Source organism: Notothenia rossii, assembly GCF_949606895.1.
Source record: "Notothenia rossii genome assembly, chromosome: 11".
NCBI classification, from domain to species: domain Eukaryota; kingdom Metazoa; phylum Chordata; class Actinopteri; order Perciformes; family Nototheniidae; genus Notothenia; species Notothenia rossii.
Window position 1 is genome coordinate 2,579,492 of NC_136910.1, and position 24,257 is coordinate 2,603,748.

The 24,257-nt window shown below is 42.1% G+C and overlaps 2 protein-coding genes across 2 annotated transcripts in view; one reads left to right on the plus strand and one right to left on the minus strand.

The window, feature by feature from the left end:
- Positions 1-3,651, minus strand: part of trim65 (tripartite motif containing 65) — an 11,447-nt gene extending 7,796 nt beyond the window's left edge. Inside the window, exons 1-3 of the mRNA XM_079658434.1 lie at positions 3,571-3,651; positions 1,744-2,192; positions 164-351 (exon numbers count right to left, since the gene is read on the minus strand). Coding sequence (XP_079514560.1) covers positions 164-351; positions 1,744-2,190 — 635 coding nt within the window. The 5' untranslated portion in view covers positions 2,191-2,192; positions 3,571-3,651. The remainder of the gene's footprint in view (positions 1-163; positions 352-1,743; positions 2,193-3,570) is intronic.
- Positions 3,652-3,831: 180 nt separating this feature from the next.
- mrpl38 (mitochondrial ribosomal protein L38) lies at positions 3,832-15,290 on the plus strand. The gene is made up of 9 exons (XM_079660301.1): positions 3,832-3,937; positions 5,527-5,715; positions 6,094-6,225; positions 6,374-6,576; positions 8,448-8,520; positions 9,113-9,158; positions 9,875-10,033; positions 11,189-11,325; positions 15,068-15,290. Exons 1-9 carry the CDS (start codon positions 3,865-3,867, stop codon positions 15,202-15,204), a joined length of 1,149 nt encoding a protein of 382 aa, XP_079516427.1. The 5' UTR covers positions 3,832-3,864; the 3' UTR covers positions 15,205-15,290.
- Positions 15,291-24,257: the final 8,967 nt, after the last annotated feature.

Sequence of the window (24,257 nt, forward strand, 5' to 3'; positions counted from 1 at the left end):
CTTCAGGTGAAAAACACAACTTTCTATCGCACAGGGTTCATGTTTCAAAATCATCTGCACTAAAAAAAAAACCCAGGCGAACAAAACGTGAACAAAGGGCTTTGACCTCAGAGTTCAAATCCACTTTCAGCTGCAGCTTTGCAGTGTAAAGAAGTGAAGTTACAGTTGCTTCAAAGGGGCCCGATGACACTCATTTCCAGGTTCATACTTGTATATAGAAGCAGGAATATGACATGGTGATGTCACTATGCTTACCTTAGCGTTACTGATATTATTCGACAGGTCGGTTATATTTTTCTGCGTCTCCTTTGTGAGCTTTTCCACCTCCTTACTCTTCCTCTCCAGCAGCATCTGTGAAGAGCAAACCAGTAACAAGGACACAATCATTTATCCAGGTTAACTAATACACAACGGTGTCCTGTTTCAAATGGTCTTCTCTGGGCTGAATGACTGAAATGTGATATTATAATGCGTGTATCTTGCCTTTAACACTTGTTGTTGTACTTTATAAGTAAACGTTCCTTTCTGAACAAAACGTGGTGGAATGGAGAAATCCCATTGGACCAGAGGGATGCTGCCTTCAGGGTCCAACACAGAAATACGTCATCCCTGCACCAGTATATTCTTGGGTAGTTTCCTTTCCCTTAAAAACTAATATCACTTTATTGCAAGGCTTTTCCTTTGTTATGTACTGCAATATGTTAACACTCAATTTCACTAAACACTACAAAAACTCAACATCTTGCCAAGTATATGTGTCTAATAACTAGTCAGAATATTTATTTACACCTGATATAACACCGAATAACTTAAGTAGTAACAATGCAGTGGGATGTAGGGTCTTGTTTTTAGACAATGCATCTTATATATATCTTGTTCGGACTCTTATTTTTGTTGTATCTCAGATGAAACACTTTTTTTTAACATTTATATTGGAAAATGACCAACTAACGTCAGAAAACAGAACATTTTTGAGCATTTCTGGATTATTTAGTAACACAAAATGTCCTGATTCTGGTCAAATAGAGTTCAAAATAACTTTTCCCGTCTAATAACAAGATCTGATTTACCTCTGTTATTTCAAGACATCTAACAAAGCAAAATGTCACTTCTATTGGCAGATTTTTGTACTTATTAGAAGCGAAAACTTGTATTTTTGCAATTGTTTTCAAGCAGAATTTCTTCCAGTGTGTTCCCACAATTTCCCCAGAACGTTTAGCTTTGTTCCAGGCCTCAGAAATGTGATTTAGAGAAACCATGAACTCTGTAATAACTGATTAACATTGCAGTGAGATATAGGGTCTTGATTCAGGAAATGTATCTTAAGTATCTTGTTAAGACTCTTGGAAACATCTTATTTTGAGTTGTATCTTAGATGAAACATGTTTTTTAACATTTTTATTGGAAAATCAACATCTGACGTCAGAATACTGATTTTTTTTTTTACAATTTGTGGCTTATTTAGTAACAAACATTTCCAAAATAGTTAAAAAATAACTTTTCCCGGCTAATTACGAGATCTGATTTACCTCTGTTATTTCAAATATTCTTACCAGGTATTTGTACTTGTTCTAGGAGCAGATTTTTGTACTTATTAGAAGCAAAAACACCTTTTTTGGAGCAGCATATTTCCCAGTGTATTCCCAAGATGTTCCCAGAACGTTTCGCTTTGTTCCAGGCTTTGGGAAATCAGATTTAGAGAAAGTTTGAACAGAAATCCCTTCTTTAGGAAACTAACTTTACCTCTTGACTTTCCCTCTCTGTCTCCAGCATCACCATCTTGTGTTGGGCACACTCGGAGATGGCGCACACGCAGCACACGGACATCTTGTCCTGGCGGCAGTAATAAACCATAGGCTTTTTATGTCGGTCGCACAGCGGCATGGCTCTCCCCCCGTCTCCCCCCCTCACCAGCACCTCCCTGCTGGAGGAGGAGGAGGTGTTTGCTGCCGCCGTTAACTCCGACATGGAGACGTTTCTCTTCAGGTCAGGACGGACGGGGAACTCCTGCTGGCAAAGCGGACACTGAGGCCCGATTTCTGCTTTGCTCTTGGTGTCCCAGAGCTTGGTGATGCACTCCTGGCAGAAGGTGTGTCCGCAGGGGATGGTGACGGGGATCCGGAAACGCTCAAAACAAATGATGCAGGTGAGGTTTGAGTCATGAGGATCCATCTCTGAGACAGCTGACATCTCTGCGGACGACAAGAACACAGGGAGACGTTGGTCGTGATGATGGTGTCTGCTCCAGAGCTTAATAACTCCCACTGGACATTTTACATTCATATTCTATTTAATAATCCTTTCTTGCACAATAATATCCTGCATTATATTTGTTACTGGACATTTGTATTTCCACATGTATATTTTATTACTTTTTAAATGCTATTTTATTTCTATTTCATATATCAAAAATGTTCCCAAATTGGGATCAATAAAGTATGTATGTATGTATGTATGTATGTATGTATGTATGTATGTATGTATGTATGTATGTATGTATGTATGTATGTATGTGTGTATGTATGTGTGTATGTATGTATGTATGTATGTATGTGTGTATGTATGTATGTATGTATGTATGTATGTATGTATGTATGTATGTATGTATGTGTGTATCTATCTATCTATCTATCTATCTATCCATTAGCGGTAGAAGAATATATATTTTCATCGATGTGAAGCAAAGATTTGTTGCAGACATTGGTACATTTTGCCAGATCTGAAAGAAGTATTCAGATAATTATCTTGAGTAAAAGTACCAATACATTATTGTCAAAATACTTCATTACATGTAAAAGTCCTGCATTCAAACTCTTACCTAGGTAAAAGGTATCACCAGCAAAATGTACTTAAAGTATAAAAAGTAAAATATATATTTCTCTAACTTTTGATGGACTTTTTGTAAATCATTTAAACAATTGGACTCTTTTGTGACTTAAAGAGTTGGTCCACTAGTTTAATTTTAGAGAGGCATTTTGTTAAACCACTGATCATATATTGGGATTATATCACTTTATTCATTTGTAGACTTTTTTTTAAGTGTTGGCAAGAAAACAACTTTCAAAACATGATTAAACTTTAATTTGGCATTCTTGTTGAGGAGACATGCTTATCTATAAAACAGGCATTCAACCAAGAACACTTGTGCCTTTTTCCATCCAAATCCAAAGAAGACAGTTATATAAATATCCACATATCGATATCGAGCACTAATATCAGTGTTTATATCTGAAACCACCATGACAGTAACTGCTTAACATCTCTGTAATTAAGGGGTTAGCAATATCCCATATTCAGCCCTTAATATAGGCGAAAACTCCCCCAAAACGCATAAAAAACACAATTCATTGCTTTTTAGATCGAAACCACGGGTAAAAACCAAAACAAACCCAGAAGCTAACGTTAGCTAGCTTAGCATTTAGCCACAATTCACGTAAGTAGACGTCAGAAAGGACGTTGAGACACAACACTCATAATATTAAAACAGTCTAGGGATGAAACTGTATATTACCGCACATTTGTACACTCATTCATTGATAGATAAAGCAAAAATAAAAGGTTATTTCCTACCACTTCTTTACATTGGTGCTCCGCATCTGTGAGAATCTGAAGGAACGTCTAGTTCCTGATGACGCATTACGTAAAACTGACGCCATCACGTACTGACGATCTGTTTTTTGTTTTGTTTTTTTAAATATGAATTAAAAATCGCTTTTTTAGAAGAATGTTTTAGCATCAAACTCTTTAAAACGTTATTTATTAAATTTGTGTGGTATTTGGGTTATTTGTTTATTATTTATTTCTCGTTTTGGTCCTCTCGGACACCGTACTTCGGGAAAAAAAAGCGAAAGAACTCATTCCAACATGGCGCTACGCACAGCCCTGAGAACTGGAGCAGATTTAGGGGTCAATAATGCAAGGACATTTATCACTACAGGTAATTTAACTCCTATTTCTGAATGATATCATGTTTACATTGAAGTACATCCTAATAATATTGCGTGTTTTTCTTGTTTCATCAGTTTAAAGCAGATCCGCGTCGGTGGAGAAACACATGTCACCAAACTCCTTAGAAAACAGTGGCAATTACACTTTAAAATGAGTTGTGCATTGGTGTTAAAAGGGTGTTAATGTAAAGTGGTAGTGTCAGCCCCTAAAGCGTTATCTATCTTATACATCGGCTGCAACAAATACATATACTGCAGAGTTTCAAAGTATCTAATATGTTTACTCAAGTCCTATATTTTAATAATGTGAGGTACTTTTACTACAATTGAATATGTTCACTTTATGTACATTTATATTGTTCCTATACTACATTTTGGAGGCAGATATTGTACTCTTTAATGTGTGTCTGGTTACATCCGTTTGCTTTCTTCACGTCTCGCCAAACTCCATAGCAAACAGTGACAATTGAAATGTAAATGTATGCATTGGTGAAAAAGGGGTATTCATGTACAATAGTAGTGTCAGCACTGACAGGGTTATCCATCTCATATCGGCTGCTATTTACAATACATTGCATGGTTGAAATTAACAAAGTACGACCACTCAAGTTATTTACATAATAAACACAAGAACAGAGGTGGGACTAACTAACTAAGTACATTTAAGCAAGTACTGTACTTAAGAACAATTTTGAGGTACTGGTACTATATTATTTCCATTTCATACTACGTTGTACTTCTACTCCACTACAGTTCAGAGGTGCATGGTGTACTTTCTTCCACACATATATGTAATCCCTTTAGTTACTTCACAGATGTGGAGGAATGATGTGAAATCTAATCAAGTGTTAAATCAGACTTTAGTTCCACCTGGAGTAAATCCACCAGCTACCCTGCAGTATACAAAGTCATTCAGACTAGCTGCACCTTTACCAGCTTTGAGAACACTTTCATGATCAATCATTATAAAACATATCATATCTATTATTCTGAAATGGACCAATCTGCACAAAGACTACTTTTACTGTCTTTCACTATATTTTGATGAGAATACTTTTCTACTTTCACTTGAGGAACATTTTGAATGCAGGACTTTCACTGTAACAGAGTATTCCTACACTCTGGTACTTCTACTTTTACTCAAGTACAAGATCTGAGTACTTCTACTTTTACTCAAGTACAAGATCTGAGTACTTCTACTTTTACTCAAGTACAAGATCTGAGTACTTCTACTTTTACTCAAGAACAAGATCTGAGTACTTCTACTTTTACTCAAGTACAAGATCTGAGTACTTCTACTTTTACTCAAGTACAAGATCTGAGTACTTCTACTTTTACTCAAGTACAATATCTGAGTACTTCTACTTTTACTCAAGTACAAGATCTGAGTACTTCTACTTTTACTCAAGTACAAGATCTGAGTACTTCTACTTTTACTCAAGTACAAGATCTGAGTACTTCTTCTTTTACTCAAGTACAAGATCTGAGTACTTCTACTTTTACTCAAGTACAAGCTCTGAATACTCCTTCCACCTCTAATAAAGTGTTTCGAACTATCTGCCTGATGTCTCCCACGCAGCGTTCCTCCGCCGGCTCGTCCCTCCTCTCGGTCCGATGCCCAACGAGGATCTGGACTCCACAGATCTGGAGTCTCTAGAGAAATACCGCAGCTACACCCGGTACTTGAGGAAAGCCGAGGAGGCGAGGAACAAACCGGCCTGGTGGAAAACATACCGGAGCTACGTGGAGAAACAGGATCCAGAGCACGGTGAGAAGTGATCAACACGTCAACATTCAACATGCAACGCTTTAATTGCCATTTGTATTGATCCAGTTGTCTTGTGTCTTCTCAGTCAGGGAAAAATCATTATTATATTTTATTCGTATTATATTACCTTTTACCTCCTTGTGTCTCTTAACCTGATGACATGTTATATTTTGCTGCGTCTACCTTTTAAAGTTCTTAACAAATAATCTGAAGGGAATTTCTTGTTGCTTATTTTTAACTTGTGATGTGTCGCCATTTTGTAAAGCACTTTGAGCTTAAATATAATATAATTAATACATAAAGCTTTATTATTATTATTATACAAATAACGTTTGATTTGATTCTCTCTGATATCCCTGCTGTTCTTCTGTGTTTCAGATGCAGAGAAAGTTGACATCGGGCTGCCGTATCTACGCCCGAGTCGACTGAAGGAAGTGAAGGAGAGGACGCAGATGGTGAAGGAGAACAAGAAGAACGCCGAGCTGGAGAGGGCGTCTCGTCTGAGGACTCGTAAGCTCTCATATAAAAACATTTGTATTAATAATTAGGTGGAAATGAAAAACGGAGTACAACCACCAGACTCAGAGAGACACAAAGATGTTTCTGTGAAGGACATTTTTATTGTCCTTTCACCTGCTCTCTCTCTCCGTCCCCTCAGTGAAAGTGTCTCTGGATCGAGTTCAGGACGAGTGGAGGAAGAGCTCCGGTCCGTTTCACATCCAGAGACTCGCCGAGCACTACGGCGTCTTCAGAGATCTCTTCCCAAACGCCCTCTTTCTACCTCAGGTTCTGATGCAGATCAACTACAGCCAGGACAACGGAGGACAGGTGCATTATGGGAACCGGCTGACACCAACAGAAGTAGGTAAAAGGATATTATTGCGGCTGTAGTAATCCAGTATTAGTGCAACGAGGGACTAAACAAGAGAACAACATCTGACGTGCAAGAAAAGTCTTTCCACTGGTATGCGCTTGACCTTTTATTTGCAAACGAAACAGGAAAACATGCAATAGTTTCTAGTCCATATGCAGTATGTCAGTGGTTCCCAAACGTTTTCACTCGGGCCCCCCCAACCCGGTTCCCATCTATATTGGTAGGATTAATTGTATATTGCTGTAAAAACATAACATGTCCTCTGCTAATAATAAGAAGATCCAACTATCCTTTTATATTTTATTATGGATTACACATGGACTACTGTTTGTAATAGATACTGTGAATTCATTTGGCCTAATTAAAACCTCTCTGCCTTCTTCCCTGAGTAGTAGATGTTTGAATTCAAATGTATTTTGTTTTGAGACTGCCACTCTCAGTTCATTCTCAATGTTCAGCTTTGATCTGTATTTCGTTTTGATGGCAGCATCTCACTCAAGCAGGATGTTGCAAAGGGCAGCAGTAGGCCCACAGCTCTCTGGCCAATGAGATATTTTCGAGCAGTTACAATTTCTTCCCGCGCCCCCCCTGCAGTACCGGTCGCGCCCCACAGTTTGAAAACCCCTGCAGTATGTGATTGTGCATGCGGTCAACAAAAATGGTCCTTCCCCTGCTCACTCCACCTCCATCTATGACAAAGTGCGCAGATATAACCGCGAACGTCACCACACAAATCCAACGACACGCCCACCTCCTATAGTGACTCAAAAAATGTGATGTTACAAATACAGGAAAAGCTTTACATGTGGCTCCTACAGATACAAGAATAAAGCTGTATTTGTAAAGCACTTCACCAGGTGCCGCTCAAAGTGCTTTAACTTCCTCTCTTTTATTAGTTCTGCTTCTTTTAAAGTGTGTTTTCCTGAATGGAGATTGGTTTGATTGAAGCTAGGCTGAGTTAACATTATAGCTGCTCCTTTAACACTCCAAATAAAATAATCTCATAGATAAAGCTGTGTCTTCAGGGTTAGTACCAAGGACAGGCTATGGTTTGTAAACATGCATATAAACATTGTTTTCATCTGGTCTTTGAACGCACCATATCGCTCCATCCCTGCGTTTTATTACATTACACAGAAAACACTTTCTTCCATTTAAAGAACTTCGCCCGCATCAGACCCTCCCTCTCATCGACCGCTGCTGAAACTCTGATCCATGCCTTCATAACATCCCGACTGGATTACTGCAACAGCTTTTTGGATCGCCTGCATTCACACTGAAGCAACTTCAATATGTCCAAAACTCAGCTCCGCTTGCTCACCTCCACCCCACGCTCCGACCACATCCCCCCTATCCTCCATGACCTCCACTGGCTCCCCATCAAACACCGCTTTGACTTTCAAATATTACTTTTCACTTTCAAAGCCCCCCCCTACCTCTGTGACCTCATCCAACGACACACCCCCACCCGTCGTCTCAGGTCTGCTGTAGCTAACCTACTGCAGCCCATCAGGACAAAGCTCCGGACCTGGGGTGACAGGGCCTTCGCAGCGGCCCCCCACCCACACTCTGGATCTCCCTCCCCAGCCATGTCAGATCCGCCATCACTCTCACATCATTCAAACAATCCCTCAAAACTCACCTTTTCACTCTTGCCTTCAACTCCTAACCCACTAACCCCTTGCCCTTATTCCACCTAGCTTAGCACTTTCTACTTTTGTTGTTATTTTGTTTTACTTGCTTGTAAGCGTTTTGAGCACCAGGGAAAGAAATTAAAAATGTAATTAATTATTATTATTATTATCCCTGTGTCTTTTTAGATTACATTTCACATGTTCTGTCTGTTTCTTGTGTCCAGGCGGCGTCCGTCCCTCAGATCAGTTTTGAAGCAGAGGAAGGCTCCCTGTGGACGCTGATGCTCACCTGTCCGGGTAAGAGTCACATACTATTCCCGTAGAACTAACTTACTATCTCAAGATAATAAAATGGTATTGCAAAATGCAATATAACAAGTAAGCATTTTAAAATGACGAGAAACTCAAATAATAGAAATTATTTTTAAATTAAAAAAAATAAATAAAAACAGAAGCTTTTTCTAAATATATGAAAAAACAAGTTAATAATCAGAAAATGTATTAAAAATAATGACTAGATATTTAAAACACACACACACACACACACACACACACACACACACACACACACACACACACACAAAAAGTCAATATTAAAAACTAATCACGTCATATTTAAAATAGAAGGCATTATTTGTCAATATGACGTCAATCCTTTTTTAATACCAGGTTATTCCTCTGAAACAATAAGCTGCCTTTTTAAGAATCATAACTCAAAAAATGTATTGGATTGCATTTAAATAAAAAAAGTAATGATGTAGAAATAAAAAAAATGATGGATTGCATTCATGAGAGTTTCCATTATAGTGACGAACAGGATCGGTCTCTTGCCCCCTTTTGATTGGTTCTCAGCATTAACAAAGTGCCTTCAATGAAATGCTTTTTTCAGATGAGCATCTTCTGGATAACGAGGCAGAATACGTCCACTGGCTCGTGTGAGTAAAACAAGTCACCTGTTATCTGATCATTTACATACTCAAGGTTTGTTTTAAGGGCATAGAAGTGGGGTGAAGGAAGTTTACATTTGTGGGAAGAAATCCTTTTCGTGGGTTAAGTAGATAAGATATACTTTATTTATCCCGAAGGAAATTGTTGTGCCAAAGTTACAAAAATACAATAAACACAGCAGCCTAATAGTCAATCTGTACACTAAAGTACATTCTCAGAATAAGTGAAGAATGATTTTAACTTTAGTTTGACAGCCTTCACACTGGAAAAATAAGAAACTGTAAATATAGGCAATCATTTATGGCATTCATAATTAATATCTCATTCTTAACTGTGAATTGTTTTCATTTATTTAACATTAGAAATGTATTAGTCCGGCCAAACTTTTTCTGTTGATATTCCTGGAAAAGGGAAATTACTTTTCATAAAAAAAGTAACAAAACTAGATCAGTACGTCAAATGTCCTGTTTGGGTTGCCGTACGTAGTTTTCCAACATGGAGGAAAAACTCGTACTTGCGCTGCAAATCGGGCAGTCACTGTGTGTGTGTGTGTGTGTGTGTGTGTGTGTGTGTGTGTGTGTGTGTGTGTGTGTGTGTGTGTGTGTGTGTGTGTGTGTGTGTGTGTGTGTGTGTGTGTGTGTGTGTGTGTGTGTGTGTGTGTGTGTGTGTGTGTGTGTGTGTGTGTGTGTGTGTGTGTGTGCAGAGGGAACATACCAGGTGGGTCGGTGCAGGAAGGGGAGGAGTTGTGTCACTACCTCCCCCCCTTCCCCCCCAAAGGAACCGGCTTCCACCGATACGTCTACTTCCTGTTCAAACAGGAAGTACGCATCGACTTCCAGGAAGACGTCCGGACGACCCCGTGGTGAGGGACACACTCAACATATTATTATTATTATTAGTAGTAGTAATAGTATTATTAAAGGTTCCATGTCATGCTTTTCCGGTTATTACCCGTCCCCTTGTGTGTTATGAAGGTTGTTCTGCATGTAAACGGTCTGCAGAGTCACAAACCCTCAAAGTACACCCTGTAGTGAGTAAAACTCTAACCCAGAGAAGACCTGTCTGTGCTGCCCCAGAACGCCTCGTTGGACATTTCCCTTTTTCTTCCCGGGTACAGTGACGTGCCCATACCCAAATGGACCAATCCGTGGAGCTCCTCACACACACACACTCTCTCTCAGCGGTGAAACTGTGACGCGCTAGGGGGGGGGGGGGGTGCTAGTGGAGCGCTTACAATGTAGGTGCGGCGCGTTTGGGGGTGCGGGTGCTAGTGGAGTCTCGCAGATGGGGGTGCTGCAGCCCCCTCAGCATCCCCCCCTTCCCGCATCCATTCGCGATGTCTCGCTGTAAGCAGGAAATGAACCCAGCTCACACTGTCCGCTCCTCACAGCAGCGAGCCCCGCAACGTCCCGCCAACACGGCACCCAGACCCCACGCAACATTCTCATCTGTTTGTCATCACTGGTGTCATTTCCTGGTTGCTAACAAACGCCATTGTTACACTGATGTTCTGCTGTAACGGTGGTGGACTCATCAGAACAGAGTGGGCGAGCCGACCAATCAGAGCACAGTGGGCTCACAGGGAGGGGGGGGCAGGAGCTCCAACAAGGCGTGTAGGACAGAGAGTGAATACACATATTATACAGAGATGCTGTTTGAGAAACCAATGTGAGTTTGGAACATTGCACAATATAAATCTATTCTAGTAGACCTCAACAATGGAATTATGATCAGTAGAAATGGCCATGACACGGGACCTTTAAGAACATTTTTATACTTTTCTTTAAAACTAAATTGAAAAAAACATCAGTATAATAAACAGTGTGTGTTTGATGCACAACACACACACACACACACACACACACACACACACACACACACACACACACACACACACACACACACACACACACACACACACACACACACACACACACACACACACACACACACACACACACACACACACACACACACACACACACACACACACACACTGCTCTCTCTCCTCCTGCAGCCTCTCTCTGGCCGAGCGCTCCTTCAAGACTCTGGATTTCTACAGGAAGCATCAGGACGCCATGACGCCTGCAGGCCTCTCCTTCTTCCAGAGCCAATGGGACGAGTCCGTCAGCGACACCTTCCACAACTCGCTCAGTACGTCAGGAAACACCTCTCTCATGACGCTTTTTATTTTCTTTAACCATGTATTCAACCATATATGCCGAAACCCTGCACCCTATGTGGATATGCTCATCATCTGCCCATTTTCCAAATACATTTATATATATTTGTGTACATTGTTCTGTGATGTGACTTCATTGAAACCCCATGCACTTTATGACATTACATAGCATTGACGACAAAGTGGAATCTAATCTTCCAACCCAGTGTCGGGGCATTTCGTGTTATAGCCACAAATGTAATCTATTGATTCGTGTTCACCGACACCAATTCATCAGGAGAGACTTAGTTGAAGTTGATAACATTTGTATTGCCGTGTGCGCAATAGTGTTTTTGGAGATTAGACCGCATCATACTGTGAGGAATTAGGGGGGAGGGGAAGCCGACTAAAAAGAGAAACCCCCAAAACAATAATGATGATGTGAACGATATCCGAGTGTTGTTACAAATAGCGCAGTTCTGAACGTGGACATATACTTACGATGTGACGAGTCTGTGAAAACAAGGAGGGTTAGACAGAAATATGCAGAGAGGGAAAAAGGATTTAGAACCGGGTGAGCTGCAGCCCGTATTAGAGAGCTGCCGACGTGTTAGAATCCTCGCTGATCGACTGACGTTACTTAAGCGCCGTGTGGGTAGAGCTCTCTCTGCCCGATGTGATGCTGTTGGCACAATGCGACCTAGTAGCCTACTAGCGAGAGGGCTTGGGCCGCGTTGGGTAGTGCGTGCTCCCATGCGATATTAGTTTGCGTGGAGAGAAGCTCCTGTTAGCTTGGCTAACCCACGGGCATGTGTTATAGGGTCTGATCTCCCTGCCCCTTCATGCTTATTTGGTTGCAGGGAGTGAGGCTCCTGTTTAGAGAATGAGAGTAGAGAATTAGAGACATTGCATGTAATTAGGGATGTCCCGATCACCTTTTTTTGCTCCCGATCCGATTCCGATCATTTGATTTTGACAATTTGCCGATACCGATTTTTCCCGATCCGATCTTTATGCAATGCATTAAGAGAAAAAAAAGCATTCATGTTGTCCCTTAAGGTTATTTTTTTATTTAAATTGGATATTCTATCCAACATGGATATAGCTTCTTTCTTTCACAGCAGCATTGGATCAGTTCAGTTGTGCAGCATTGGATCAAAACTAAATAAAGCTTTCAGTACTCGTTAGCTTACTGCTACAATTAGACACTGCGCCCACTCTGTTGCCAGATTTGAGAGGAATAAGCAGGTCTATGAAAACAAGCCCCAAAGAAGCAACACATACATGATGTTGTGTAATTTGAATCCAAAACTAAGGCCTCAGGATGATTTTAGGACTTGAACATGGTCATTTTTGTTTTGTAACATTGAATACAAAAAAAAAAAAAAAAGTATTTAAAAAAAAAAAAAAAATCCCGATCCCCGATTTTTTTTCTCCCGATACCGATCTTTTGAAAATCACGTGATCGGCTCCGATCCCCGATCACGTGATCGGATCGGGACATCTCTACATGTAATACGACGTATCTGAGAGATATAATTACACCACCACCAGTCATATGCGTATCTTACCAGTGTTAAGGTTTGAGAGATCTTTGGTTAGATAACGCTGTGTGGATAACGGTCGGATCTAAGAATAAGTCTGACCGCGGGATGAGAGAAAAGGCTGCGAAGCTGGGGTCATAGCATCTGATATTAAATTGGATGCCAGCGGGCAGGCTGCGAATGTACTGGGGCTTGAAATGCCGGTCATCCGTGCAATAGCAAATAAAGGCGCACGCGTTGTTGATAGTAACGGGTTTGAGAGGCATGCGTAGTGTGACGGAAGACATGGCGAATGTATGCCAGGCAAAGTCGTACGTTTTGATAGAAGACTTGGCTAAGCCTTTTCTCATAAAGCTCTAGCTGAGTCGAGGTAGCTCGTGATGGGGTTGAATTTAAATATAGAGCTATGAGGTGGAATGGGGGAATCCTGATCGGTCGTGGATTGGCGTCTGGGCAGATTCTCCGGAAAGCCTGAAAGTTGAACGAGAGAGTGTTGAGGTGATCAGGAACGTGGCGAGCTGATGAAGTTATGAGTGATTGAAGACCATGTGATGCTTCTCTTCGTTGTCGCATAGGTCTGAAATGCGTTTGTGTGTCCAGAGATGGCCCCATACGTGACAAGCTGCGGCTATAGGGTACATTTTGTGCATTGCCGAGGATGGAGCCAGACGGGAGATGGGGGACGGCCGTGAGCCTGCGAACCATTCTCCCTGGAAAACCCCCCGGATGGGGCGGCGTCTGTGAAACACCTCGGGGAGTCAGAGGAATGCACCAGGTCATCGTAGAAGAACGAGATGCCGTTCCAGTGGTCGAGGAGGTGGGACCAGGAGCGTAGATCGGAGCGGCAGCCCTCGTCTAGGGAAATCGTTCGTGGAGATTATTGACGAAAGACGCCGGCGTTAGAAGGCGGGAGATGAAGGAGCGCCCTTGCGGGATGAGGCGCGTGGCGAAATTCGGGTGCCCGAGGAGAGAGAGCAGTTTCTTTTGCCTCACGGTGGGATTTCGCTATATCTCGGATGCGGTTTGTCGGAGGGAAGGGATGCCTTCATATCGATGGAGTTCAGGGTGATGCCGAGAAACTCCGGACTGGAGACGGGACCTGATGTTTTCTCTTTTGCCGGAGGAACTCCGAGCGCCTGGAAGCAGTGTTTAAGTTTGTTAATGGACGCGCCGGAGTTGTCTCATGGAGGGTCTAGGAAAGCTTTCATGGTAATGCAGGAATACGTTCTGAGTAATTCTGGTTAAGGTTCCCGATTAGCGCCATGTAGCGGTCTAGCTCGTGTTTCTCTCGGGATAAACGGAGCAAATCACGTCCCTGTAAACTCCGACAGCTACAAAGAGCTGCCCGATATTAAGGTCTCTATTGAGGCGGGGATCTGATGCCTTAAAGACTGCTGTTATTCCTCTGCCGGAGAGAGAGGGTAGAAGGAGGCTGACCAAATTGATGTCTTTGCCTTGTAGTATTTTTGCCCTCAGCCGGTTTGAAATGTTAGCTGCCTTTGAAATGTAAGGCCTGCCTAGGGGTGGGGCTAGAGTGGCTGAGGCCAGGGAATGAGCAGTGGCCCCGTCTGGCAGAAGTGAAAATAAGAGAGAAGAGCGGATTTAAAGGTTTTGCCTGGTGTGCTGATTGGCTGTGGGAAATAAGACGCAGCCGATTGGTTTAGCTGGGGTGAGTTGCGCCTTTTGCTAATTGAGAAAGGGGGCGAGTGAGTGAGGCAGAATTGTGAATGAGAGCGTGGGAACCAGTCTTCCTGAAAGAATTGACGCTGAGCTTCATTTCCCAATTTTTTTCTTGTCACACAGAACGATTTTAAAAGCAATGTAAATAATAACAAATTGGAAAGAAAGATTACAAAAATACAGATTTCAGTATTCTGAGGCTCTGAGACATTTATTTTCCTCGCGGACGGCAAAAAAAAGTCAGACATTATACAATTTAAAATAAAAGCAATAATCGTGGCTTGATATTGAGTAAGAACGTGTTTTTATGAACTCCGCAGTCTTCCACGACCCGACCGGACAAAAAGACGTGGTGCAGGCACGAAAAACACCACCAATAGAAATACATTGCTTTTAAAATCGTTCTGTGTGACACGGTGTTGGTGAACACGAATCAATAGATTACATTAATTTTGTGACGATAACACGAAATGCCGTGAGAATAATAAATCTGTATTTCCTGTCTCTGCAGATATGAGGGAGCCGGTGTTTGAGTTCATCCGCCCCCCGGTGTACCACCCCCCCCAGGTCAAACACCCCCACCGGCAGCCGCTGCGTTACCTGGACAGGTACAGGAACGGGAAGGAACACACCTACGGGATTTACTAGTTATGAGACTCTAGATCTAGTTATGTCCTCGCAAATGTGTCGTCATGTTTGGCGAATGTATGTTATAAATAAAGCAATTTTCAGTCGTGCTGATTTCATTTTTTTTGTCACTCGGAGGTTATTCTTTCCACTTATTGGTTCTGTTTCTTGGTAGGAAACAGGCAGGATATGGTCGTTTAGAAAATACAGATGAGAATATTTCTGAACTAAGAAATATTTAAAACTTTGTATAATTCATACGTTTCTCAAAATAATAAACTTTAAAATGCGACCTGGACCGGTATAGGAACGGGAAGAGTCATACGGGATTTACAAATTAAGAGACTTCACAAAACGTTCAAAATGTCCTCGCAAATGTCTCATCATGTTTGGCAAATGTTTGTTCTCAATAAAGCATTTTTCAGTCGTGCAGATTTCATTTTGCAGGTTGTTTTGACCACTTGTTGGATCTGTTTCTTTGTAGGAAACAGGAAGGATATGGCCATTTAAAAAAGTGAGATTTATCTCTGCAAAATGCAAACAAGAATATTTCTGACCTAAGAACTTTTTAAAACATTTTTTAAATAATGCAAAACTTTCTCAATTTTTTTTTTTTAAGAAACTTGAAATAAGAAGCTCAAACTGTTTTTCAAATGCTACCTGGACAGTTACAGGAACGGGAAGAAGCACAGCTACGGGATTTTATGAGTCTTCAGAAAACATTCAAAATGTCCTCTCAAACGTCGTCATTTTGGTGAATTTAAAGCATTTTTTAACGGTGCCGATTTCAGTTGTCAGCAGGATATGGTTATTTTAGAAATGTATGTTTCTATCTGGCAAATACAGATTGAAAATAAACATGTTTTGAGTGAACGGTTTAGAAGATTGTGAAACCCTGAATTGGGTTTACCAAGTTTATATTCTTGACTTTTCTTTTTAATGGAGGAGAGTCCAGAAGGATACGGACACCAAGAGAAGAGAAGAAGTGCTCACGTCCGAAAGCAACCAGCTTTTTGGGGTTTGTCCTTTCCTATAGTGTGTTATATACTGTAGGTGTCAGAGTCTAAATTGTTATTTTGGACCACCTTTATACCATCTTGTTATAGTCCAGCACATATGGACTTCAGACTAACCTGAAATAAAGGTTGCATTTGGAAGGATGGCAAGATTTACTAATGAACATTTCGAAAAAATATAGCACGTTTAATCTTCTCCCTTTTACTGACATGGCCAATGTACGCTAATCCTTTGGAGTATGAGAGGTTTTTTAAAGACTTTTCTAGTCCAGATGAGCTTTTATTGGACTGTTAAGGGAAGATTTATGCATGATAAGAGCATTGCAATACAGACATTGGATTGACACGTTATTTAAGAAATGTATACACGTTTTATTATATTGCTGCCAAGATAACATCTCAGATATCAAGCTCGAAATATACGAGATTAATCTATGCAGTATTTAATATCTCCTCGACGCTCATCGTCCCGTTGAACTTTTTCTCGTCGCTCATCGACCCGTTGAACTTTTCCTCGTCGCTCATCGTCCCGTTGAATTTTTTCTCGTCGCTCATCGACCCGTTGAACTTTTTCTCGTCGCTCATCGTCCCGTTGAACTTTAGCTCGTCGCTCATCGTCCCGTTGAACTTTTTCTCGTCGCTCATCGTCCCGTTGAACTTTAGCTCGTCGCTCATCGTCCCGTTGAACTTTAGCTCGTCGCTCATCGTCCCGTTGAACTTTAGCACGTCGCTCATCGACCCGTTGAACTTTAGCTCGTCGCTCATCGTCCCGTTGAACTTTAGCTCGTCGCTCATCGTCCCGTTGAACTTTAGCTCGTCGCTCATCGTCCCGTTGAACTTTAGCTCGTCGCTCATCGACCCGTTGAACTTTAGCTCGTCGCTCATCGACCCGTTGAACTTTAGCTCGTCGCTCATCGTCCCGTTGAACTTTAGCTCGTCGCTCATCGTCCCGTTGAACTTTAGCTCGTCGCTCATCGTCCCGTTGAACTTTAGCTCGTCGCTCATCGTCCCGCTGAACTTTAGCTCGTCGCTCATCGTCCCGTTGAACTTTAGCTCGTCGCTCATCGTCCCGTTGAACTTTAGCTCGTCGCTCATCGTCCCGCTGAACTTTAGCTCGTCGCTCATCGTCCCGTTGAACTTTTTCTCGTCGCTCATCGTCCCGTTGAACTTTTTCTCGTCGCTCATCGTCCCGCTGAACTTTAGCTCGTCGCTCATCGTCCCGCTGAACTTTAGCTCGTCGCTCATCGTCCCGCTGAACTTTTTGTCGTCGCTCATCGTCCCGTTGAACTTTTTCTCGTCGCTCATCGTCCCGTTGAACTTTAGCTCGTCGCTCATCGACCCGTTGAACTTTAGCTCGTCGCTCATCGACCCGTTGAACTTTAGCTCGTCGCTCATCGACCCGTTGAACTTTAGCTCGTCGCTCATCGTCCCGTTGAACTTTAGCTCGTCGCTCATCGTCCCGTTGAACTTTAGCTCGTCGCTCATCGACCCGTTGAACTTTAGCTCGTCGCTCATCGACCCGTTGAACTTTAGCTCGTCGCTCATCGACCCGTTGAACTTTTCCTCGTCGCTCATCGTCCCGTTGAACTTTAGCTCGTCGCTCATCGACCCGTTGAACTTTAGCTCGTCGCTCATCGACCCGTTGAACTTTAGCTCGTCGCTCATCGACCCGTTGAACTTTAGCTCGTCGCTCATCGTCCCGTTGAACTTTAGCTCGTCGCTCATCGTCCCGTTGAACTTTAGCTCGTCGCTCATCGTCCCGTTGAACTTTAGCTCGTCGCTCATCGACCCGTTGAACTTTAGCTCGTCGCTCATCGACCCGTTGAACTTTTCCTCGTCGCTCATCGTCCCGTTGAACTTTAGCTCGTCGCTCATCGACCCGTTGAACTTTAGCTCGTCGCTCATCGACCCGTTGAACTTTAGCTCGTCGCTCATCGTGCGGTTGAACTTTTCCTCGTCGCTCATCGTGCGGTTGAACTTTTCCTCGTCGCTCATCGTCCCGTTGAACTTTTCCTCGTCGCTCATCGTGCGGTTGAACTTTTCCTCGTCGCTCATCGTCCCGTTGAACTTTTCCTCGTCGCTCATCGTGCGGTCGAACTTTTCCTCGTCGCTCATCGTGCGGTCGAACTTTTCCTCGTCGCTCATCGTGCGGTCGAACTTTTCCTCGTCGCTCATCGTGCGGTTGAACTTTTCCTCGTCGCTCATCGTCCCGTTGAACTTTAGCTCGTCGCTCATCGACCCGTTGAACTTTAGCTCGTCGCTCATCGACCCGTTGAACTTTAGCTCGTCGCTCATCGACCCGTTGAACTTTAGCTCGTCGCTCATCGTCCCGTTGAACTTTAGCTCGTCGCTCATCGTCCCGTTGAACTTTAGCTCGTCGCTCATCGACCCGTTGAACTTTAGCTCGTCGCTCATCGACCCGTTGAACTTTAGCTCGTCGCTCATCGACCCGTTGAACTTTTCCTCGTCGCTCATCGTCCCGTTGAACTTTAGCTCGTCGCTCATCGACCCGTTGAACTTTAGCTCGTCGCTCATCGACCCGTTGAACTTTAGCTCGTCGCTCATCGTGCGGTTGAACTTTTCCTCGTCGCTCATCGTGCGGTTGAACTTTTCCTCGTCGCTCATCGTCCCGTTGAACTTTTCCTCGTCGCTCATCGTGCGGTTGAACTTTTCCTCGTCGCTCATCGTCCCGTTGAACTTTTCCTCGTCGCTCATCGTGCGGTCGAACTTTTCCTCGTCGCTCATCGTGCGGTCGAACTTTTCCTCGTCGCTCATCGTGCGGTCGAACTTTTCCTCGTCGCTCATCGTCCCGTTGAATTTTAGCTCGTCGCTCATCGTCCCGTTGAACTTTTCCTCGTCGCTCATCGTCCAGTTCAACAACTGCTCGTCTACTTCATGGGTATCCAGGAGTACTGAAAAAACATTTGAGTCATAAATGGTGGACGTCAAGGCAATAAATGATGTTCTCTAAACTTAAATCACAGAATGAAGTCTTCTGTAATAGTTCCTCAAGGTCTTGATTACTTAATAAACCCTGTTTTTGTAAAAAATGAGCGATGTTGGCAGTGAATTCAGTAACAGAACATTGATGCATTAACTTAAGACATGCAAGTGGTTTGTTTTAGCTCTTATACACACACACACAGGATGAGCTTGACATTGCTGTGTTTCAAATTAATCTTACATTTCACAGATTTCAGATCTTTCACACCACTTTTATGCGACATACTGTTGTCTTTTTGGCCTTTAGAGCTCACCTTTGTGCTCATGCTGGACACCCCCCGTCGTGCCGTTGTTCTGCTGGACGCCCCCCGTCGTGCCGTTTTCCATGAGAACCAGGCTCTGCTGGACACCCCCCATCGTTGCTTCGCCCCAAATGACAAACCGGTTCTTGACGTCCCCAGTCGTGGAGCCTACCCCAATGACGACCCATTTTTGGACGTCCCCCTCCTTGGCCACTCCCCTAATGACGACACGGTTCTGGACAGCCTCCGCTGTGGCGGTTTCGCTAATGACGATCAGGTTCTGGACGCCCCCTGTCTTGGCTTTGTCCTTAATGATGACCAAGTTCTGGACGCCCCCCGCCGTGGCGTTTACCCTAATGACGACCCGGTTCTGGACGTTCTCAGTTGTGGAGTCGCCTCCTATGATGACCCATTTTAGGTCAGGCCCCGCAGTGGAATTTCCCCTAATGACGACCCGGTTCTGGATGCCCCCCGCCGTGCCGTTGTTCTGGACATTTGTTGTCTCGTTGATGCTCTGGGGCTTTTGTTCAGGTTTCTGGTGACCAGACGCCTCAGCTGCCACGTCATTGGTTCCCAGTTGTACTGAAAGAAAGAAAGAAGGATTGATTAACAAATTAAATGTTACTTGTTAGACGCTTTTATCCAATCGACTTGCATACTCAATACTGTGGGCCATCCCCACAGGAGCAATTTGGGGTGAAGGGTCTCAGGGACACAACGACATGCTGACTGCAGTGGGGTTTGAACCTGTGACCCCCTGATCCAAACACCAACGCTCTTTCCACTGCGCCACACGCCCCCCGGGCGAACCAAAATAAATCAGGTGAACTTAAACGTCGACTGAAGTCACAGCATGAATTGTTCTGTCGTTTTTTAATTCTTGCATTTCTTGGATTGAGGACCGTTTTTAAGATCAATTCTCAAAATTGTTCAATTTGACGCGACATTTCTCAAACGCATGGCATCAACATGACCAATATATCATGGGATGGCCATCAAATACAAAAATCTTCCCAATTTCAAGTCTTTAAAACCAGTTTAAAGCATTATCACCCCGTAGTGTTCCTCAAGGGCTGGGTGTCAACTTGGTATAAGACATACAGACATCATAATGTTTTAAACCCTTTTATACACAGTTTAAATGTCTTGAGTTAATCTTATATTTCCCAGCTTTCAGATCATTTACCACTTTAATGCGGCACATACTGTTGACCTTTTATCTTTTAGGGCCCACCTTCTCTAGCATCTTGGTCTAACATGGACTCCATCGACTGGAAAAGTGCAAAGGCTTTCTTTAAAATTAAAGGTTAGTGTCAGACAGAGAGAAGAAACACTGCATACAATCAAATGTTTTCAACTCTCAGTCTCCTCTCCAGCTTATATTCACCAGCTGGAAAAGCAGAGACTGTGGACAGGAAACATGCTGTTCAATCAAACATTATTCCTTCATCTTCAACACAACTATCAAACAGGTAAATACCTCTGGCCAGACAAACAGTCAGCACACAGACGAGCATCCAAACAGCTGCCATCTCTGCAGTTTTCCAAGAGAGTGTTGCCTGAGCACCAGCCAGCTTTAAAGGAGGGAAACCTCCAGCAGCTGCTGCTGATCAGCACTGATTGTCTCTGCACAGAGGAAAACACCATTTATCTGAGATTAAACTCTGAGAATGAGGAGTTTTTCATGGAGCTTGTTTTGCGTTTAGTAGAGAGCATCATTTTAAATTCACATTATGTGCAAATCAGTAAAAGAATATTGCATTTGAGAGGGTATAGCAACTACAACTAATAACAAGCCCTCCCCCTGAAAAACAAAGATCTGTATTAACATTTTATATTGTTGCCTAAAAACAATTTCACACAAAGTGAAAACTCTGAAAAAGTTATAATAAATATCCAAAATATCCCTCCTCTTCAGAAAACTAAAAATTGAATTACAACATTTTACAACCCCCTTCCCGAAACACATATTTTGTAGAAGAGAAGAAAACAGGGTTAGTTTAAAGCCTTCTTCCTGTCATGCCTCACCTGAAATACCTGATTGCTCATGAAACTTGCATTTTTAAGACATAACAATAATGATGCTACTAAGAAACTAAAATGTATAAAAATAATTATTTATGAATTATTTTTATTTTTTTATGGGTATTTTTGCCTGTAGAGACACTTAGTGGTATAAATGAAATGGTGTGATTGCAGTGTTCCACAGACATGAAGTGAAAAATACATTTCCTTTATCTTTCTTTCTAGGTCTCTACTGTAGTGGCTGGCTGAAAACAGGCCCCACTGGTGTGATAGCGACCACTTTGAACAATAGTTTGGACACGGTTCGATCCCTGATGGAGGACATGGACTCTGGAACGTTGAACACATCGTCTGTGAAGCCGGGATCACAAAGCATCAACGCTCTGCTGGAAAACAGAGGTTCCTGCTGTCCCTTTAATTAATTGATACTGTGCTTCGATTAAAGTGGTGTCCCTATTCTCCTCTTTTTCAGGTGTTTATCAGTATGTAGTGTCTCTACTTTAAAGAGTCCTCTCCTGCTGATGTTCAGGTGTATATCAGTATGTAGTGTCTCTATTTTAAAGAGTCCTCTCCTGCTGATGTTCAGGTGTATATCAGTATGTAGTGTCTCTACTTTAAAGAGTCCTCTCCTGCTGATGTTCAGGTGTATATCAGTATGTAGTGTCTCTATTTTAAAGAGTCCTCTCCTGCTGATGTTCAGGTGTATATCAGTATGTAGTGTCTCTACTTTAAAGAGTCCTCTCCTGCTGATGTTCAGGTGTATATCAGTATGTAGTGTCTCTACTTTAAAGAGTCCTCTCCTGCTGATGTTCAGGTGTATATCAGTATGTAGTGTCTCTACTTTAAAGAGTCCTCTCCTGTTGATGTTCAGGTGTATATCAGTATGTAGTGTCTCTACTTTAAAGAGTCCTCTCCTGCTGATGTTCAGGTGTATATCAGTATGTAGTGTCTCTACTTTAAAGAGTCCTCTCCTGCTGATGTTCAGGTGTATATCAGTATGTAGTGTCTCTACTTTAAAGAGTCCTCTCCTGCTGATGTTCAGGTGTATATCAGTATGTAGTGTCTCTACTTTAAAGAGTCCTCTCCTACTGATGTTCAGGTGTATATCAGTATGTAGTGTCTCTACTTTAAAGAGTCCTCTCCTACTGATGTTCTCCGTATGTAGTGTCTCTACTTTAAAGAGTCCTCTCCTGCTGATGTTCAGGTGTATATCAGTATGTAGTGTCTCTACTTTAAAGAGTCCTCTCCTGCTGATGTTCAGGTGTATATCAGTATGTAGTGTCTCTACTTTAAAGAGTCCTCTCCTGTTGATGTTCAGGTGTATATCAGTATGTAGTGTCTCTACTTTAAAGAGTCCTCTCCTGCTGATGTTCAGGTGTATATCAGTATGTAGTGTCTCTACTTTAAAGAGTCCTCTCCTGCTGATGTTCAGGTGCATAAGAGCTGTCCCGCCCCTAAGCCTAACAAGTACAATGTGTTGGAGTGCTAGCCAATAGGAGCGTGAGTGGTTCATAGTGATGTGACTATGTTCTGGAAGTAAACAAAGGAGTCCAATGTTTTTGGGAACCAGGAACATAGCATGTATTTATCCCATAGGGCAAACATGAGAGAATCTGATGGATAAAGTCAGATGTTATGCACTCAAGGACATTTTAATCCTTAAAGGTCTTACTCTGTGTGTTTGGGCTACACACTATATACTGATATTTAGAAATAAATAAATGTACTATATGCCTTAAAACATAATTTAAGATCCAATTTGTTTCCGAGGCTCAGGGTTAATTTAGTAAATGCATGTTACTGACTGATTTCGTGTCCTGCAGGAGTGAAACCAGTGACTTTCTCCGAGTGGGAGAAGATTGACAGTGAGGAAGTTCGGAGGGGGGCGGCGATCGGGAAACCCAGAGAAAAACTGCCAACTGTGGAGGAAATGCTACAGGTGGCTGGAAAATAACCTGAAGACGACATTTCATACCGTCCTGTCTGGGATCAATGACAGAAATAATGACATTAAAAGCTCTTAGGTACTGCAGTTTACCCGTTAAAGCTTTTAGTTTTCGTTCAACTTCCAATCAATCCAAAGCACTGAAAAACTAAGTTTCCTGATGTGCCAACATTAAAGACAATTCTCCATTAGATGCTATACATATTCAACTCCACTCTAATATAATGTATGTATTTTAAATAGGGAAACTTCCTTATTTGTCAACCCCAAATGTATAATTGGTTCGGTATTGAGTGAGAGTTACCGTTCAAATGTTTATTTCAGGGTGTCTTTGCTCTAAAGGGCCCCTATGATTCTTTTTGTTGCTTACATAATACTGGACTCATTTCAAAAACCGTTTCCCCAATAGGAAAAATACTGAAGTTTCTCTTTAGAAGAGTAATGACTGCTTGGGGACCAAATTATATTTAGCAAATGATTGAACTGAAACAGATCTTTTATAAATAAATCATGATTCATATCCTTTCATTCCCGTCTTGAAGGAGCATTTCTTTCCGTTGCATTTTAAATATTTAGGTCTACGGACATTTTGTAAAAGAAAACCCTAAATACAGATTCTATAAGTTCTGTCCACTGGTCTAAAAGATGACATGTTATTGAACAACAAGAATCCAAGTTTGACGAATGGATTACAAAAACTGATGTTTTACCAGCAGTTCTATCACATTCGAATATTAAGGACATTTAAAGCAGAAATACACTAATAATAATATAAGATACTCTAAAAATAAAGTGTTTTGATATTTGGAAAAGTAAAACAAATGTATTAATGAAAGTTTTATT

Excerpts from the sequence above, each read along its gene's own strand:
- mrpl38 (XM_079660301.1), top strand. The coding sequence starts at position 3,865 with ATGGCGCTACGCACAGCCCTGAGAACTGGAGCAGATTTAGGGGTCAAT. Across the intron at positions 5,716-6,093 it reads GAAACAGGATCCAGAGCACG|ATGCAGAGAAAGTTGACATC; the intron begins GTGAGAAGTGAT and ends TCTGTGTTTCAG. Across the intron at positions 11,326-15,067 it reads CACCTTCCACAACTCGCTCA|ATATGAGGGAGCCGGTGTTT; the intron begins GTACGTCAGGAA and ends CTGTCTCTGCAG.